At 66.7% G+C, this 17,196-nt stretch overlaps 4 protein-coding genes across 5 annotated transcripts; 1 reads left to right on the top strand and 3 right to left on the bottom strand.

Annotated features, from left to right (window-relative positions):
* Positions 1-37: 37 nt before the first annotated feature.
* Positions 38-4,405, bottom strand: RRP8 (ribosomal RNA processing 8). 2 transcript variants are annotated; one of them, XM_040054747.2, is made up of 7 exons: positions 2,480-2,558; positions 2,238-2,403; positions 1,755-2,160; positions 1,414-1,543; positions 1,028-1,134; positions 827-923; positions 38-200 (listed from the first exon to the last, which is right to left on the bottom strand). In XM_040054747.2, the coding sequence occupies exons 1-7, from the start codon at positions 2,528-2,530 to the stop codon at positions 90-92; spliced, it is 1,068 nt and encodes a 355-aa protein (XP_039910681.1). In that variant the 5' UTR covers positions 2,531-2,558; the 3' UTR covers positions 38-89. The 2 variants fall into 2 exon arrangements, with proteins under 2 accessions (XP_039910681.1, XP_039910682.2); XM_040054748.2 differs by lacking the exon at positions 2,480-2,558 and adding an exon at positions 4,333-4,405 and having other exon boundaries at positions 39-200.
* ILK (integrin linked kinase) lies at positions 2,895-8,743 on the top strand. Its single transcript, XM_040054744.2, has 13 exons — positions 2,895-2,935; positions 4,351-4,444; positions 5,483-5,648; positions 5,896-5,991; positions 6,083-6,179; positions 6,272-6,355; positions 6,461-6,546; positions 6,780-6,889; positions 7,149-7,276; positions 7,379-7,500; positions 7,583-7,682; positions 7,759-7,889; positions 8,114-8,743. Exons 2-13 carry the CDS (start codon positions 4,356-4,358, stop codon positions 8,261-8,263), a joined length of 1,359 nt encoding a protein of 452 aa, XP_039910678.1. The 5' UTR covers positions 2,895-2,935; positions 4,351-4,355; the 3' UTR covers positions 8,264-8,743.
* Positions 8,744-9,236: 493 nt separating this feature from the next.
* TAF10 (TATA-box binding protein associated factor 10) lies at positions 9,237-10,855 on the bottom strand. The gene is made up of 5 exons (XM_040054749.2): positions 10,656-10,855; positions 10,304-10,455; positions 10,086-10,150; positions 9,867-9,981; positions 9,237-9,402 (listed from the first exon to the last, which is right to left on the bottom strand). Exons 1-5 carry the CDS (start codon positions 10,834-10,836, stop codon positions 9,313-9,315), a joined length of 603 nt encoding a protein of 200 aa, XP_039910683.1. The 5' UTR covers positions 10,837-10,855; the 3' UTR covers positions 9,237-9,312.
* Positions 10,856-11,018: 163 nt separating this feature from the next.
* Positions 11,019-16,659, bottom strand: TPP1 (tripeptidyl peptidase 1). The gene is made up of 13 exons (XM_040056885.2): positions 16,638-16,659; positions 16,089-16,178; positions 15,873-16,012; positions 15,649-15,799; positions 15,315-15,436; positions 14,801-14,985; positions 14,390-14,588; positions 12,997-13,185; positions 12,829-12,901; positions 12,436-12,556; positions 12,175-12,333; positions 11,967-12,104; positions 11,019-11,261 (listed from the first exon to the last, which is right to left on the bottom strand). The coding sequence occupies exons 1-13, from the start codon at positions 16,646-16,648 to the stop codon at positions 11,121-11,123; spliced, it is 1,719 nt and encodes a 572-aa protein (XP_039912819.1). The 5' UTR covers positions 16,649-16,659; the 3' UTR covers positions 11,019-11,120.
* Between the last annotated feature and the right edge of the window lie 537 nt (positions 16,660-17,196).

Genomic DNA, 17,196 nt, shown 5'->3' with positions numbered 1-17,196 from the left:
TGGCTTTATTGGTGATTGCGCAGGGGCGGGGCCACGGGCCTTGGCCACGCCCCTACCCCGGGGCCCCCGGGGCGGCCCCGCCGCTCCGGTCACCGCCGTTTGTACAGGCACGGCCGCAGGCGCAAGCCGGGAGCGGGGCCGGGCCGCGCCGGGCCCGTCTTGACGAACTCCAACAGGTAGAAGTACGAACTGGAGAGATCCTGGGGGCGCAGGTACACCCGACTCTGTTACCGGCGCCCCGGAACCCCCAGCCTGCTCCAGCACCACTCAACGCCGCCTCGGAGAAACCCGAGTCCCCCCGCCTCCTTCCGGCCCCCACTGTGCCCAGGGCCCTCTTGCCCCCAGACGCTGGCTCCAAAGCTCTTGTGGGCCCCGAGTACCCCAGCCCCCAGCATATTCTCTAAATGCCCAACACCCATCCATCATCAACCCCGCAGCACAATTCCTCCAGGCCCCAGGACCCTCCTGGGCTATACTCCCACCTCCAGGCCCCACACTACAAGCCCAGTGTGCTCCAGGCCCCCCTCATCCTCTCCCAGCCCCCCACCCTACAGCATCCCAAACTGCCACAGCACATCCCCACAGTCCCCAGGACCTCCAAAATCATCCCCCAGGACTCCACCCCTGTGTGTACTGGTGCCCCGTTCTCCCATTTGCAGCCCCCCATGCACCAATCCCTCCCCACCTCCATGTACTTTCACCAACTCCTGATCTGCTCCACACCAGGCTGTGCCTCAATGCACCCCCTCCTTAGTCTCCTTCCCTGGATCCTGGTGCGCCCAGGGCCCAGCCCTAGGCAAACCCGAGAGCACACCCGGGGACACACCTTGGAGACGGTCCTGAAGCCCAGCTGCGTCATGGCCTTCAGGAAGGCATGGGTGTCCTCAAAGCGGCTGGCCACCTCGGCCACCATCAGGGTTCCCCTGTGGTCACTTGAGATCTGAGCAGAGCACCCAGGCACCCCCAGGACACTGCTCAGCATCCCCGCTCCTCCCCCAGTCCCCACTGCCCCACAACCTCTGCCTACCCGAGCCTGAGAACACGGTTGGCTTCTCCTAGGATCTCCTGCAGGTTGGTGCCCATCAGCGCCAGGCAGAACACGGCCACATCCACCGACTCAGCCGCCAGTGGCACCTGCCCACCCAGGACACCCCCGGAGAAGGAGGATGATGACATGGCCTGGAGACTGCTCCGTGTACCCCCGGGAGCAGGAGGATGGCAATATTGATAGGGCTGGGCAATGCTGCTGGACTCCCCCGGCATGTGGGTTCAGCTGCACCCCAGGCACTCACCCAGCTTTCAAATAGACACACTGGGGCTGCCCCTCCCGCACAGGACCCTCGGGGTCACAGTCCCCCCACCTGCAGCCTGTCCAGCAGCACCCACTCCCCGCCCTGCGGGTGCCTCCAGTACCTTGGCCATGTCACAGACGGTGACCCGTGGACTCAGCGGCACCAGGTCGAAGCAGTGCACCTTGTTCCTGACGCTGGCGGCCAGCGTGCAGTCCCCGCACCCGAAATCCGCCACGACGAGTGACGCTGGTCTGGGGCACGGATAGCGGGGTCAGAGTGGGCAGGGGTAGCGGGGCAGAGGGGCCCGGCCGGGCGCCTTGCTCCTCCCACCCCGCTCATCGTTCCCCCGGTCATCCCCCGGCCCCGCCTCTCCCCGTTCCCCCCGCCATCCTCTGGCCCCGTGCCCCCGCTCAGCGGCCCCTCCGGTCCATATTCCCCCTCAGGCCTCACCCTCCCGCTCACCGGCGGCGCAGGTAGCGCACGATGCGCTGCACGGGGCGCTCGGGCCAGCGCCGCACCTGCCGCTCGAAGCCTTGGTGGTAGAGGTGGAAAGCGGCAGGGTCGGCGCGGAAGAGCCGCGCCGCGTCCTGGCTGCTCCCGGTGTAGAGCTGCTGGTTCAGATAGCGGAACCGGGCGCCGAGCAGCCGCTCCTCCATCCGCGCGCGGAGCGCAGCCGAGCGGTCCGAGCGCGGCTCCGGAGGAGCCTCCGCAGGGCCCGGCGGGTCCGGGGGCCCCGGCCCAGAGCCCCGCTCCCCGTCCGACCCCGCCGGCGTCTCCTGCTGCCGCTGCCGCTTCTGCCGGTTCCGCCGCTGCCTACGGCTCAACCCCGCCGGCTTTCCGGACCCCTCCGCCGGCTCAGCTGGGCCGTCTGGGGGCATCGAGAGAGGGGTCAGGGCGCGGAGGCGGCTGCCTCCTGCCCCGCGGGCCCTGGAGCCGCCCCGGTACCTGTGTCCGGCCGCTGCCCAACCTCCCGGGGCTCGTCGGGACCGGCCGGGAGCTCCCCCGCCGCGGCCCGCGGCCCGCCGGCCTTCTTCCCCTTCCGGGGCCGCTTCCGCGCCGCCTCGCCGGCCCGACCGGTCCCGGGCAGCCGCCTCTTTCCCGTCGTGGGGCCCTACGGAGAGCGCTGGTCGGTAACTCCCCCGCGCCCGGGCCCGGCCCGGCCCGCCGCCCCAGCATCGCCCGCTAACCGGCCGGCCCGGACCCTTCGGGGCGCCGCCGGAGCAGCGGCTCCGCTGCATCGTTCCGGCCCGGGCACCCTCGGTCGGTACCGGGACGCACGTGCTCCGCCCGGGAAGCGCCGCGGGAACAGCCCCTCCTGGCGGCCCGGCGGACCGGGCGGGGGCCTCGGCTGCACGGGCGGTGCCGCGGGCGCCCCGCTCCGCCCCCGGCCGGATAACCGCGGCCGCGGTCAATTGGGCACGCCCCGTAACCCCGCCTCCGCCCCGTGACCGCGCTGCCCGGCTCCGGCCCCGCCCGGTGCCGTGTGGCGGAGCCGCGGCCGGTGCGGGTTCCGGCCGGCAGGGGGCGCCGTGTCGGGGCGGAGCCCCCGCGCCGTCCCGCGCCCGCCGCAGCCGCCGCCCCGCGGAGCCGCCGGGACACGCAGCCGGTAACGGCGGGACGGCACCGGCACCGAGCGGGGACAGGTTGGGGAGGCCGCGAGGGCGAATGCGGGAGCCCCGGGCCGGGGGCGGGGCCGCAGCCGGGCGGGGTAGCTGCAGGGGCGGGGTGGGGGGCGCAGGGAAGGGACTGGGAGTACAGGGAAGGGTTGGGGGTACACGGGAGGGGTTGGGGGGGCTGAAGGGGAGGGACCGATGGGGCCGCAGGGCAGAGCGGGGCCACAGCAGCTGGTTCGGGGTAACACGGGGAGACTGCGTCTCCACATCCCGTCCCCTGCCCCGGGTGCTGAGCAGGGCCGAGGTGGGCACTTGGCCATCCTGGCAGGGCTGGGGCTGGTGGGTCCTGGCAGCCCCGCGGAAATGGGTAGGGGTCGATGGGTGACAGGAGAACACAGTTCCGGGCCGAGCAGGGGACAGGGTGGGACCAGGATGGGGCGTCATCCCTGCGCTGTGAGGTCCCACAGGACCGGCACTGGTGTGACGGGTCCTGGGGTCCCCTTTTCATGAGGTGCCCCCAGATGGGTGCGGGATAAATCTCATCCGGGAGTGTGGGTCTTCTGGTGCCGGGACAGGGCCAATACTGCCATGGATGTGCTGGGGCCATTCTGGGGCCTGTGAGACCCTGGCAAGAATCCAGGGTTCTCTATCCCACCCCTCAGGAGCTGCCTGGGCCAATGGGTGCAGGCAGGGTCCTGGGGGGCAGCTGCAGGCACTGGCAGCTGGTGGGGATCCTGCCGTGTCTGGGTGGGCATCAGGTCTGGGGGGATCCTCCAGCAGCAAGTTTGAGCCCCAATGAATGCATGTCATACTCAGTCTGACTCTGTCCCCACACTGTGAGACTCACTCCAAGTCCCTGCTCTGTATCACTGACCTCCAGGCAGCGGGTCTCACACTCACAGCTGGGGGCTCAAGAGGGAGTTCTGTGCCTGGCTCTGAGCTGGGGTGTCCATGGATCCAAGGGGAGTGCATGAGGCTTTTGGATCCCAGTTTCTGAGTACAGTGCCATGCCAGGCCCAGCCAAGTGGGTCAGGAGGGTCATGGGGCTGCAGGATCCCATGCCAGGGATGCTGAGCTACCCCAGCCCCATTCCCACAGCAGATCTGTGGGATCCCATCTTGAGGGTGCTGAGCTTCCCCAGCCTCACTCCCCCCCAGAACTGTGGGCACTGAGGCCAGCTGTGCCTGCTGATAAACCTGGGGTGCCAGCCTGGCTTCCTGGGGGTGGCCATGGCCCCTCTGGAGTCACCCGGGATCTTCCCCTTGGGCTGCCGGTCCGGCTCCAGCCCAGACCTCAGCCTGCCTGCGGCTTCCGGGAGAGCGGCATGGATGGGGCGGGAGGGGACAAGGAGGGGGCCCGGAGGCTCCTGTACTTGCTGTTCCAGGGACCTCCCGGCCGAGGGGGATCAGGGGTCCCCACGTCCTTACCCACATCCCCTCCCGCAGCCGCCATGGACGACATCTTCACACAATGCCGGGAGGGCAACGCAGTGGCCGTGCGGCTGTGGCTGGACAACACTGAAAACGACCTCAACCAGGGGTGAGCGGGGCTGGGCTGTGCAGGGCAGGGGGGCTGTGCTGAGGGCTGGTTTCCGCTGGTCTCCATGGAAAGACAGGGGGCAGACGGCAGGACACAGCTCCTCCCCACTGGAGGAAGTGACCGCATCGCTGAGGCACGAGGCTGAACATCCTCTGGCCACTTCCTCACGGCCACAGCCAGGCTCAGCTGGGCTGGGGGTACCTCCCCTGTCCCCATGGTGGCGGCTGTGTCCACTGACCTTACCCTCGTGTCCCATCCCCTCTGAGGAGCACCGTGGCAGATACGTGGGCAGACGGCTGGGACCACTGGGGCTGGGAGTTTGTGGGGGCCACTCTGTGTCCCCAGGTGTCTGCTCCCCATAGCCCATTCCAGGGGTCTTGCAGGACCACGGGGTCCAACGTGCTCACAGCCATTCAGGAGCCACATTCGGGCCAGGCATGGGGTTTGGAGCATCTGCCTGCGGTGTGTGCAGCTGGCACAGCGTGACCCCGTACCATGACCCCAGCCAGGCCATGGCCGTAGCATTCTGGACATGCTCCAGACAAATGGCCTCTCTCGGTCATGCTTCCCTGCCCCTCCTGGGGGACCCAGGCACGTGGAGCTCTCCCAGACCCACAGAAGGTGTCCAAGGGGCCGTTCTGTGCTGGGTAGCCCCCGCCTGCAGGGCCATGGTGGGGGCAAATGGGGTCTGCTGCGCCAGGAGGCTGGAGGGGGGCCAGGACTGGGGGGAGCCTGGGCTGGAGGGGACCCGGGGTTGCAGCAGCCCCTCTGCCAGTTCCTGATCTCCATTTAAGGCCTGGCTGCCACCTCCTCCCTTACTTGGTCATGGAGTGGGGGGATGGGGACAGGATCCGGCTGTGATTCAGCCTTGGAGGAGACAGGATTTGGCCTGGGCTGGTGGGGCCCTGGTGGGGATGGGTGGGAGCGGGATGGATGTTTAGCCCAGTCCCTTTGCCCTGCGGCTGGTCTTTTGAGAATGATGCCAGTGATGCCTGGGCCAGGGGGCTACAGCTGAGCAGAGCTGCCCCCATCCTGCAGGGACGACCATGGGTTCAGCCCCCTGCACTGGGCGTGCCGCGAGGGCCGTTCAAACGTGGTGGACATGCTCATCATGCGTGGGGCCCGCATCAATGTCATGAACCGGGGCGATGACACCCCACTGCACCTGGCCGCCAGCCATGGTCACCGTGACATCGTGCAGAAGGTACCTGTCCCCTGTGCCAGCACCTGGCCTTCCCTCTTGGGACTTGCTGTCCTCATCACCTGTGAGGATCACCTGGCATCCCCCCAGCGCCTCTGAGCTCCCTGCTGCTCACAAACTCCCTCAGAGCCCCACATCAGTTCAGCCCCCTCCCTATATCTCCCAATGTGCTGCCCCTGCATCCCCCAGGACAAGGCACAAGGAGGATGGGGGCTGTCCTGGGCTTATGGGGACTGTCTCCTGTCCCCAGCTGATGCAGTTCAAGGCAGACATCAATGCAGTGAATGAGCACGGGAACACACCACTGCACTATGCCTGCTTCTGGGGACATGAGCAGGTGGCTGAGGTGAGTGGGAGCACAGGCAGGAGGGAGGTTGGGGTGGGAGCAGGACTGAGGGGACATCACAAACCACAGTCCTTGCTCTCTGCTCCCACAGGACCTGGTGGGCAGCGGGGCCCTGGTCAGCATCGCTAACAAATATGGTGAGACCCCCACAGACAAGGCCAAGACGCCACTGCGAGAGGTCCTGAAAGGTACGAGGGACCCTCAGGACCCCATAACTGACACAGCCTCCAGCCAGCCACAGCAGGCTCTGGGTGCCACACTCCTCCTCCTCCCTCCGCAGAGCGTGCTGAGAAGCTGGGCCAGAGCCTCACCAAGATCCCCTACAAGGACACGTTCTGGAAGGGCACGACCCGCACCCGGCCCAGTAAGGACTGGGGGTCCCTAGGGGTGTGCCATGGGTCCCCCATGCCCTGCTGGCACTGCCTCCTGGATCCAGCAGCCATGGGCACATATCCCTGTTCTACTGTAGGGAATGGGACCCTGAACAAACTCGCTGGGATTGACTTCAAACAGCTGAGCCTGAGCCACAAACTGAACGAGAACCAGTCGGGAGAGGTGGGTCCCTCTCGCCCCCAGGTGGGCGCTGTGCCTCTGCCTGGTCCTGCTGGGCACAACCGTTCTGGAGTCCCATGGCCAGATGCAGGGTGGGAACTCCTGCCCAGCTCAAGAGCCTCCCTTCTCATTGTGGACCCTTGGTCCCATGGGCTTCAGAGCTCCACACAGGGGCCTGGGGACGCTGGGGGCTCTGCACCCCTTTCACGGTACCCGTGTCCCTGCTCCTCCTCCAGCTGTGGAAGGGGCGCTGGCAAGGCAATGACATTGTAATCAAAATGCTGAAAATCCGGGACTGGACGACGCGAAAGAGCCGTGACTTCAATGAGGAGTACCCAAAACTGCGGTGAGTGCTGCACCTGCCTGGAGCTACCCCAGCATGTGCCTGGGATCCCCACCAGTATTTGACCAGGGCCACCCTGGCACCTTCTCAGGGCAATAGCAGCTCTCAGAGTATGGGGCGGGCAGGAGCCTCCCAGCTCTGTGGGCCCAGGAATGCTCCGGAGTGGTGGTCGAGGACTGGGAGGCCCTGGGGGATGGCAGAGGGCAGATGAGGGGATGCAGGCAGCCCCTCCTCGTTCTTAGGGCTGTCACTTCTCTTGCAGGATCTTTTCCCACCCCAATGTGCTGCCGGTGCTGGGCGCCTGCCAGGTCCCTCCAGCTCCCCATCCCATTGTCATCAGCCACTGGATGCCCTATGGCTCCCTGTACAATGTCCTGCACGAGGGGACCAGTGAGTGCTGGGGGATGGTGTGTTTGGGGGCAGCAGGGGCCTCTCCAGCCACAGCCCCGGGTGGGCTTAGGGTGGGCTGACCCCCTGTCACCCCCTTCCCAGATTTTGTGGTGGACCAGATGCAGGCGGTGAAGTTTGCCTTCGATATCGCGCGGGGCATGGCCTTCCTGCACACGCTGGAGCCCCTCATCCCGCGCCACCACCTCAACAGCCGCAGCGTCATGGTGCGTGGGGGCACAGCCCCTCTCCCAGGGTAGGGGGGCTCTCAGGGCAGGGGGGCTTCTGCTGACTGCCTGCTCTCCCCAGATCGATGAGGACATGACGGCACGAATCAGCATGGCCGACGTCAAGTTCTCCTTCCAGTGCCCGGGGCGGATGTACGCCCCGGCCTGGGTGGCTCCCGAAGGTGAGTGCCCAGTTCCCAGCCCCCCCAGACCGGCCCCTTCATCCCCAGCCCCGCTCAGCCCCCAGCCCTCCCCCAGCCCTGCAGAAGAAACCAGAGGAGATCAACCGGCGCTCAGCTGACATGTGGAGCTTCGCGGTGCTGCTGTGGGAGCTGGTGACACGTGAGGTGCCCTTCGCTGACCTGTCCAACATGGAGATTGGTATGAAGGTGAGGGGGTGGAGGGGCAAAAGAACGGATTTGGGTCGGAGTTGGGGGAGAAGTTCTGGCCATTGAGGGTGGTGAGGCCCTGGCACAGGTTGCTCAGAAAACTTTGGCTGCTCCACCTCTGGAAGCGTTTAAGGCCTGGGAGGAGGGGGTGTGACCAGGTGGAAAGTGTCCCCGCCTGTGGGGGCAGGGTTCCAATCCTGACTGGCTCCTCCTCCTGCTTACAGGTAGCACTGGAGGGGCTACGTCCAACCATCCCCCCTGGCATCTCCCCGCACATCTGCAAACTAATGAAGATTTGCATGAACGAGGACCCAGCCAAGCGCCCCAAGTTCGACATGATCGTGCCCATCCTGGAGAAGATGCAGGAGAAGTAGAGGGGAGGTGCCTCCCCCCACCAGTGCTGCCTTGCGCCCCCCGCCACCCCCAAGTGCCTTTAGCCCTAGAGCCAGGGGGAGCAGAGGACACCCCTCACCCTGAGCCAGCCACGGACACACGGTACAGATGGCACTGCCTGCACTGGAGCTCTGCAAGCTCTGGACCCCCACCCAGGGTAGCCCCTCACCAGGGTGGCCCTAACCCAGCCTCTGGGCAGCCCCCAATCAAGTGCAGCCCCCCTACCCAGGGCACGGCCTGTCGCCTGGCCCTGCTGCCGGGGGATGGGGCTGTGGGGCCCCCTGTCCCCCTTGCTGGGCAAAGCCCAACCCAGGACTCAGCCCCCCAAGGCTCGGGGGGAAGGGGCAGGCCAGGAGAGGCCACCTATGGTGCCCAGCACTGCTCCTGCTTCGCGCTTCACTGGCCACTTCCCTCTGGCCCCAGAATGGCCACTGGCAACAAAATAAACATTTGGTATGGAACCAGCTGCTGTGGTACAGGGCAGGGGAACAGGGGATTTGGTTGGGGGTGGGGGGCTGGAGTGACTGGCGGCCTGGGACTCACAGGGCACATCTAGGACTGAGAGGGGGGCTGGATTGATATGGGGCTGCCTCACAGCCCACAGAGCCTTGGTCACAAATCACCACCCACAGCAACACTCTGATGCCCAACAAAGGTAGATGGGCATGGGGTCCCCTCGGGAGGTGCCCGGTGCAGGAGGGGTGTGCACAGGGTTCTGTCCCTGGCTCCATTTGTAGTGCTGCCTGTGCAGCCCCCAGGGTATTCCCTGTGGGAGACAGAAGGCAGTTTAAGGAAGGAGAAGGAGGAAGAGCACTGGATAGTTCCTGTCCCCCTAACTCCACTCTGCTCCAGCTGAGTCGGGAGCACCAAGCCCCCTGTGACCGGCAAATGGGGGTGAGCATGTGGAGGACCAGGGCCAGCATTTGTGGACACAGGCATAGGAGCAAGGCTGCCTTCCCACAAAACCCTACTACTAGGTGTTTAATGGCACCAACATGGCCCCTACAAACTGCCCAAGCTCCCCCGTGCTCTATGTGAAGTAATGCGGTTTCTTCACATTGATGCCATACTCGGCCAGCGCTGGTGTCAGGTCCTCCATGGTCAGCGTGTACTTCTTGTCCTGGGGACACAGGGCAGGCTGTCACAGCAGGGCCAGCCCGGGGGCATATGACCCCCCAAGGTGCAAGGGCTGCTGTGTCCTGCTCCCCGAGGAGCTCCTGGGCAGCATTAGGGCATTCCCAGCTCCCCACATTCTGTTGCTCTGTGCCCTCAGACATCCTCAGACGCCTAGCACCGAATCCCATTGGCCTTGCGGAGCCCCTGAACCCCAGATCCCCAGGACCCCCCACTGCAGCTCCTCCCCAAGCCCATAGCTGCAGCCACTGCTGGGGTGGGGGGCACCAAAGCGCGTCCACAAGCTCAGTGCCCCCCTCGCGTCCCCCACCAGTCCTTCCCCACCTGCAGGGACCCACCATAAGCTCAGCAGGTTTGGGGATTTCTGCACCCCATGTTCCTCTGCACTCCGTGCCTGCAGACTCAGCCCCATCCCCAGGGAGGGTTCCCCGTTTCCCTTAGCGCCCTCACCTTGCTCTTGCTGCGGGAGCTGCCCGAGGCCGTGCCCTTCATTTTGCAGTGCTGCAGCGCATCGTTGGCAATGTCTGAGATGAACTTCTGCGCTGCCAGCGAGATCAGGCGGATTCTGCGGGACAGAGACCGCGTCGGCGAGGCGACAGGGGTCCACGGGACCCTCCGCCGGAACCCCACGGGGTTCCTGCGACTCTCCCGCACCCTGCAGTCACTCACATGCGGGGGTCCGAGGCCTCAAACCCTGCCCGGTTCAGGTAATACCCTGTCACGGCGTCCGGGATCTGGGAAAGGAAGAGTTGGAACAGCTCCACCGCCGTGCGGGAGCGTTTCCGTATCCTCTATCCCATCGCACAGGAGCCGCCCCGCATCCCAGTACCGCGGGACCTTCCCCGTGTCCCGTCCCGTCCCACAGGAGCCGCCCTGCGTGTCGGTACCGTGGGCGTGTAGTCCTCCAGCTGCATGAGGAAGTCCACGAGCGGCGTGGTGGACACCACGGGCTTCACATCGCCGTTGGCCGCGGGCGGCACGTACACGCCGTTGGACATGGCCCCGTCCGGGGGGGCGGCCACGGCCGCGGACACCGGCACTGCGGGACAGCACGATCAGTGCCAGGGACTCCGCACGCCCGCGCCCCGCCGACCCCGGCGACGCGGGACAGCACGCTCGGCAGGACCCCGGGACCCCCGCAGGCACCGGCCGCCGTTCCCCCAGCCAGGGCAGCTCAGGGAGCCCCGCCGGACGCCCGTGCGCGGGGCCCGGCCCCCGCCGCCCCCCATCTCGACTCACCGGGCCCCCTCCCGCCAGCCGCGCAGCCCTCGGTGGCCCGCGCCGCGCCGCCCCCCGCAGCTGGCGCGGCCCCGGGCCCGGCGCTGCCCACAGCGGCCGGGCTGGGCTTGCTGCCCTCGGCGGGTCCCGGCGGCGCCGCCGGGGCCGCGGGCGCGGGGTCGGGATCGGCGCTGCCGCTCATGGTCCCCGGCACCAGCCGCCGCTCCGCGCCTGCGCGCGCCAAGCCGCTCTATTGGCCCCGCGGCGCCCCCGCCCCGCCCCTCTCGCCGGCCCATTGGCCCCCGCCCCGCTGGCCCCGCCCTCACCGCGCATCGCCCCGCGCGCCCCCCGGCGGAGGCGCGGACACATGAAGAGGCAGTGGGCGGGGCTTCGAGTGTTTATTGGCCCCGCCTCCGCCTCCAGCTCCGCGGCGTCCCAGGGTCCGGTCCCGCTGTCCGGTCCCGCTGTCCGGTCCCGCTGTCCTGGTCAGCGCGGCCCTAGCGCCAGCAGCAGGCGCGGGAAGTTGGGGGTGCCCCAACCGGTGACCGGGTCCCAGGCAGGGGTGGCGCAGAAGCCCTGGCCCTGCACGGTGCCGTCCAAGCAGGACAGGTGGCAGCCCTGGATCACCTGCGGGGACCAGGCTCAGCACGGGGCCTCCGGGATCCCTTCCCAAGTCCCGGGACAGTGAGACCTGGGGCACAGGAGCCCCACACAGCCCGGGGCATAGGGACCACCGGGGACAGGGATACCGTGGGCACAGGGACTCTGCCTGCAGCCCCTGGAACCAGGGACAGCTGCCCCCAGCATCCCTGAGACATGAATCCCAGAGCACAAGGGCCCCCAGACATCTGACACGGGGACCTCCAAATGGCCCCCATGGCACAGGCCGCCACTGCCCAGGGTCCCCTCAGGACACTGGCGATGTGGGACACCATGCCCAGCTGGACCCTGAGACCTTCGCGGTCACTGGAAGCCCCTGCCCCGGCCACACAAGGGGACCTGCCCCACAAAACTTACGGGAGTCCATAAGGGAGCCCTCAAGACACCACTCCCATGGAAAGGTCATGGGGAATGCCAGACAGCCCTCCCATGGAAAGGCCATAGGGACTCTTCTATGCCTCAGCAAGATACTGCTGGGCCTGCCCCAGGCACAGCTCTGGGAGCAGGAGCCCCAGGACAGCGCCCTCAGCCCCCAGCCCAGCCCTCGGAGCACGCATGGCCTTCCCAGCCCCATGGACAGGCCCACCCTAGGCCTCAGCCCAACACTTCAGGACACATAAAGTCCCCTCAGGCCCCAGTAGCCCTCCAGCCCCCATTCCTTGCCCCACTCACATCGTAGAACGCATCACCGAGCCCTTGCTTCTGCAGCTGGTAGAGCGCAGGGTTGAGAAAGCCAAGGGGTGCCAGCCCCCGTTGCAGGCGCCGGTCATTGATCAGTGCCACCATGCCTGCCACCACCGGTGTGGATGCCTGCGTAGGTGCAACCCCTCAGCCCAAGACCCCCGCCACCCTGGAGGGCAGCAAGGGATGAGCTCCTTACCGAAGTCCCTGATACCCAGGGCAGTGGGATGCGGTTTGTCACCACCCAGTAGTTGTCAGACAGCGCAGCCAGGTCAGGGTATGCGCGGCCGCTTTTGTTGTAGTAGGAACTGGGTGGCAGCTTCGAGGCTGAATGCAGGAAACGCCCAACAGCATCAGCCTGGGGATGGCACAGCCCAGGGTCACCCTCAAAGCCCATTGTTCCCCCTAACCCTGCAGCCCTGTCTGCAGCCCCCAGCCTGGCACTGCAGGTGTCCCTCACCTGGTACTCAGGCATGGGGAAGACGTTGCTGAAGCCACCCCCACTGATGTAATCCGTCACCTCCTCTGTCACCAGGAAGGGGTTCTTGAAGGACGTGCCACCCACAGTGGTGACGTAGGGGCTGGGGAAACAGGGGGACACTGCAGGTGAGCACACACCTGCCTGGGCCTCAGAAGCCACCAACAGCCCCCTCTGCTACCACAACCTTGCCCCACACACCAAAAAATAAAAAAACCCCAGGAGCTGCACAGACCGCAGCTCAGGGGTCTGTAAACGTGCTGGTGAGGACCCTCAGGTGACCCCCCGGGGGCTCAGACCCCAACGGGGCCAGGGCCGGCAGTGCCCCTGCAGTTGTGTGTTGACCCCTCGCACCCAGCTCCCTCTCTCACCCACCTGGAGGCTGGGAAGCTGGGCCGGAATGTGTGGTTCCCACTGCGCACCCGCCGACACCCAGCACCGTCATCACCTGCCAACACACAAACGGATGACAGGTGACCACGGCATCGCAGCCACCCTTCCACAGCCCTGCTCGGGCCCCACCATGCCAGGCCCTGGCCGCACCTGAGGCAAACAGGATGGTGAGGCCGCGGGCCGCCGCCTTCATGAATTCGGTGTTGACGCGCTCCATGTAGGCGTAGGACAGGCTGTCCTCGTCGTCCCCGTAGCTCACCGAGTGCACCCAGGGCAGTGCAGACATGTTGCTGAGCAGCAGCAGCCAGGCCAGGAAGGGCTCCTGGCTCTCGTGGCGCCCTGCAAGGACATTGGGGAAGGGACACGGGGGATAGCTCCTTCAACACCAGGGAACAGGGCGAGAAGTCCTGCCTCATCAGCACCGGCACCCTCCTACGTAGTACAGCCCCAGGTGCTGCTTCCTGTAGGCTATGGACTCACAGCACATCCAGCCTGGATGTGCTGTGATGAGCCTGTGAGGTCATCCTGGGGCTTCTCATGTTACATGGCACCAACTTTCAGCTCAGCCCATGGGGTTGGCAAGAGGGTCATCCTTAACCCAGGGCAGGGGGCTACACTCACGCCCCTCTCCAAGACTCTGCCCCTGCGCTGCAGCCACGAGGGCACCTGTGGACCCAGCCTCAGCTCCTCCTCTGACAACAGGTCCCAGCAGAGCTGCGCATGTGCCACCTCCACACATTCCACCTGCACCTGCTCAGGTCCCTCCCCACCCTCCAGCCATCTCCAGTGGGAGGGGAGCAGAGTCCCAGCCACCCCCGCTCACTCTGGGTCACCCATGTCACTGTCCCTGCACCCTTCCCACACCAGTAATTGTGTGGGGGTGGAGGGAAGGACAACGCTGGGCTGCTGTCACTGTCACCGTCACCATCAGGGACAGGGCCACTGTCCCTGTAGCACTCACCTGCTCAGCCGGTTCCCAGTCTGGGACAGGGACACTGCCCCTAGCACTGTGCCCTGTTTGTGTTTGTGCAGGCTGTTTGGCAATATGTTTTCCCAAATTCCCTCACTCTCCCTCATCTGCTCCACTGGGAGACCCGTGGGTGGGAGCTCAGCTCCAGCAAGGTTGGAAAACCCCATGGGATGAGGGCTGTGCCCTCCTTCATGGGAGATGAGCAGGGCAGCTGCTCCGCATGGTGCCAGCAATGAAATCTCTGCCTGTGGATACTCTGGAAGTTGAAGGTTCACACAGTTCAAAGTCATTACACAAACCAGGAGTGATGTCCCTAGGAGCTGGGAATTCGGTGCTGCCTCTGACTTGGGGAGCACACAGGGTGCACCCTTCACAGCAGCTGGGAAAGCACTTGGGGCTGTTCTACAGCCACCTGTCTGCTTTGCCCTGCAAGCTCTCCCCTCACTCCTCTGAGCACTCCCCTCTCCTGTTCCAGTCCCTCCCCTCACACCTCCAAGTATTCCCTTCCCTGCTCCGGGCACTCCCCTCTCCACTCTGGGTGCTGCCCTTTCCCCTCAGGGCTCCCCCCAGTACCTGCATTGCTGAAGACCCAGGTGGAGACGTTGGCGCCGGTGCTCATGATGTACTCCACGTCCAGGCTGGCCTCCAGCCCGGCTTTGCCATGGCCCTGGTGCCCCACCACCCGGTCCACCTGCGTGCGGTGGGCAAAGCCACTGCCAAAGAGCTGCATGAACTCAGCCAGGTCAGCTTGGTGGAAGTACTGCTCGAGGAACTGTGGGACACAGAGGGACAGGCTGTCTTCTCTTGAATAAACAAGATTAGCATTTTGATCGTAACCTAGAAAATTGCCCAGCACGGGTCTGTGCTACACCAGGCACTCCCAGCAGCCACCGAGGGACACCCAGCTGTCCCCAAGATCCCCAGAACAGCACCAATCCCTAGGACTGCCACAGCACACGGGCCTCTGACCCGGGCAGCTATTACCTGTGCACAGGCCTGGCTGTTGTTGGACAGGAGTCCCACGTCCCCCCCTGTCATGTTGTATCTCTGGCGCAGGATGGCCGGTGTCACGCCCAGGTGGAACGTCGCTCTTGCCACCTGTGGGTCCTTCCTGTCCCCGGCTCTGCTGACTGCCTTGTGCTCCGTGGGGAAGCGGTGCATCCCACCCACTGCAACAGAGCCCAGCGGGATGGGAGAAGCTGTCAGGGCGCAGAGCCCCGGGACGGCAGGACAGAGCCCTTGGGCTCTCCATCACCAACACCATGTCTACATGAGCAGGCCAACAGCAGAGCTTGGAGAGCCCAACCCTGCAGCCCTGAGGGAAGAGCCTCCTCAGCCTTCCCACAGCAGAGCCATGGCCCCAGCTTGGCACCCCCTGCACTTTTCGTGGGATGGTTACTGGATCCCATGTAACAGGGATCTGCAGGAGGGAGGTTTGTCCCCCTAGAAGCAGTTGCACCTGAGGTCCACAGCCTCATCTCCCCCATATGGGACGTACCGAAGTCCAGGTGCTCCGCGAGCTCTGCAGGGACAGTGTAGGGCAGTGGGGAGCGCACCAGGCTGCGCTGGCCCTGCACGTACCGGTGAAACTCAGCCCCAGGGAGCAGGCGCTCGGCCGTGCTGCAACACAGGGACAGCCACTGTGGGATGCGACAGGACTAGGACACAGGGACAGCCAGCAAAGGACAGGGCAGGGCTGGGAGAGAGGGACAGCCACTCAGGACCAGGACTGGTCTAGGATACAGAACAGCCTCCATAGGATGGGACAGCAGTGAGACACAGGGACAGCCACCACAGAGCCACCAGAGGCGGCTCCAGCCCTTAGGGCTCACCTTGCAGGCAGGGAACATTCCAGAAAGTCAAGGGTGGTGACACTCCGGCAGTCCTCTACACCATGGCCTTGCAGCCACTTCAGAACTGTCATCAGTGTGGCTGGGGAAGGCTGGACCAAGTCCCTCACCTGCTCCAGGGATAGGTACTGCCCTGGGAGGCGCAGAGTGGTTAGATCCCCTCACAGGCCCCGGGGGTCATGGGGCCTCAGGGATGCGGCTGTTACCGTATCGCGGGGACCGAGGGTCCGAGACAGCTTCGACGAGGCGGGCAAGGCGGACAGTGCCGCGCTGCCGCAGGGCGAAGGTCAGCTGCACTGGGTGCCCAGGATCCACACGGCCAGCATGGGCCCAGCCGGGCGGCACGCTGCAGGGTGGGCGGTGAGCGGGGCTGGCACCGGCACCCTAGCCTGGCCCGGCCCGGCACACCGCCCCGGACCTACCGGAACGGCTGGTCTCGCTCCAGCGCCAGCCCTGGGGCGCAGCTCCAGGCGGCCGCACACAGCGCCAGCACGGCGGGGATCCCCCAACACCTGCAATGGGCTCAGGGGAGCACAGGCACTGGCACAGCCGTGGGAAACCGGGACTGACCGGGGACTGACCCCCGAACCCCCGTCCCCAGGGAGCCCCGCCGGAACGCCCCGAGCTCCCGGGACGGGAGAACCCGCGCGAGGAGCCCCTACCCCCGGTCGGGGGAGCCCCGCCTGAATTCTCCGAGTCCCACCACCGGGGAGCCTCTCTGTTACCCTGTCACCGGGGAACCCCACCTCACCCGCGAGCCCTCATCACCGGGGAACCCCGCCTGAGGCTCCGCTCCCCGTTCCCACCACCATCTGGGAGCCCCACCGGACACCCTGAGCCCCCGTCACCCGGGAGCACCGCCGGACCCCTAGGGTCCCCATCGCCCCCGGGGCCGGAAAGCACCCCCGCCCTCCCCCCGGGGAGTGTCCCCGTGTCCCCGGGGCCGGGGCGCCCCGCTCCGTGCCCGTTACCCCCGCGCCATCCCGCCGCGCCGCCCGGTCACGTGTGCGGGCGCGTGACTCCCGCCACGTGGGGACACCAAAACAGCCATCACGTGACCGCCAGTCAGGCGGTGGGCGGGGCCGGAGCTGCGGGCGCGGCAGCGGGGCGGGCTCGGGGTACGGGGCGGGCTCGGGGCACGGGGCGGGCTCGGGGTACGGGGCGGGCTCGGGGTACGGGGCGGGCTCGGGGCTCGGGGCGGGCTCGGGGCACGGGGCGGGCTCCGGGTACGGGGCGGGCTCCGGGTACGGGGCGGGCTCCGGGTACGGGGCGGGCTCCGGGTACGGGGCGGGCTCCGGGTACGGGGCGGGCTCCGGGTACGGGGCGGGCTCGGGGCACGGGGCGGGCTCGGGGCACGGGGCGGGCTCCGGGCTCGGCAGCGGCTCGGTGGGCTCCGGGCTCGGCGGGCTCCGGGCTCGGGGCGGGCTCCGGGTACGGGGCGGGCTCCGGGCTCGGCGGCGGGCACGGTTCCTCCGGGGAGTCCCCGCTTGCCGGCGGCCGAAGAGGCGGCTCAGACACGGCCCTGGCCGC

The sequence above is a fragment of the Hirundo rustica genome, chromosome 2 (genome assembly GCF_015227805.2).
Source record: "Hirundo rustica isolate bHirRus1 chromosome 2, bHirRus1.pri.v3, whole genome shotgun sequence".
Classification (NCBI taxonomy): Eukaryota; Metazoa; Chordata; class Aves; order Passeriformes; family Hirundinidae; genus Hirundo; species Hirundo rustica.
Note: the sequence above shows the minus strand (reverse complement) of the source record. Positions and strands in the feature narration are given on the sequence as shown.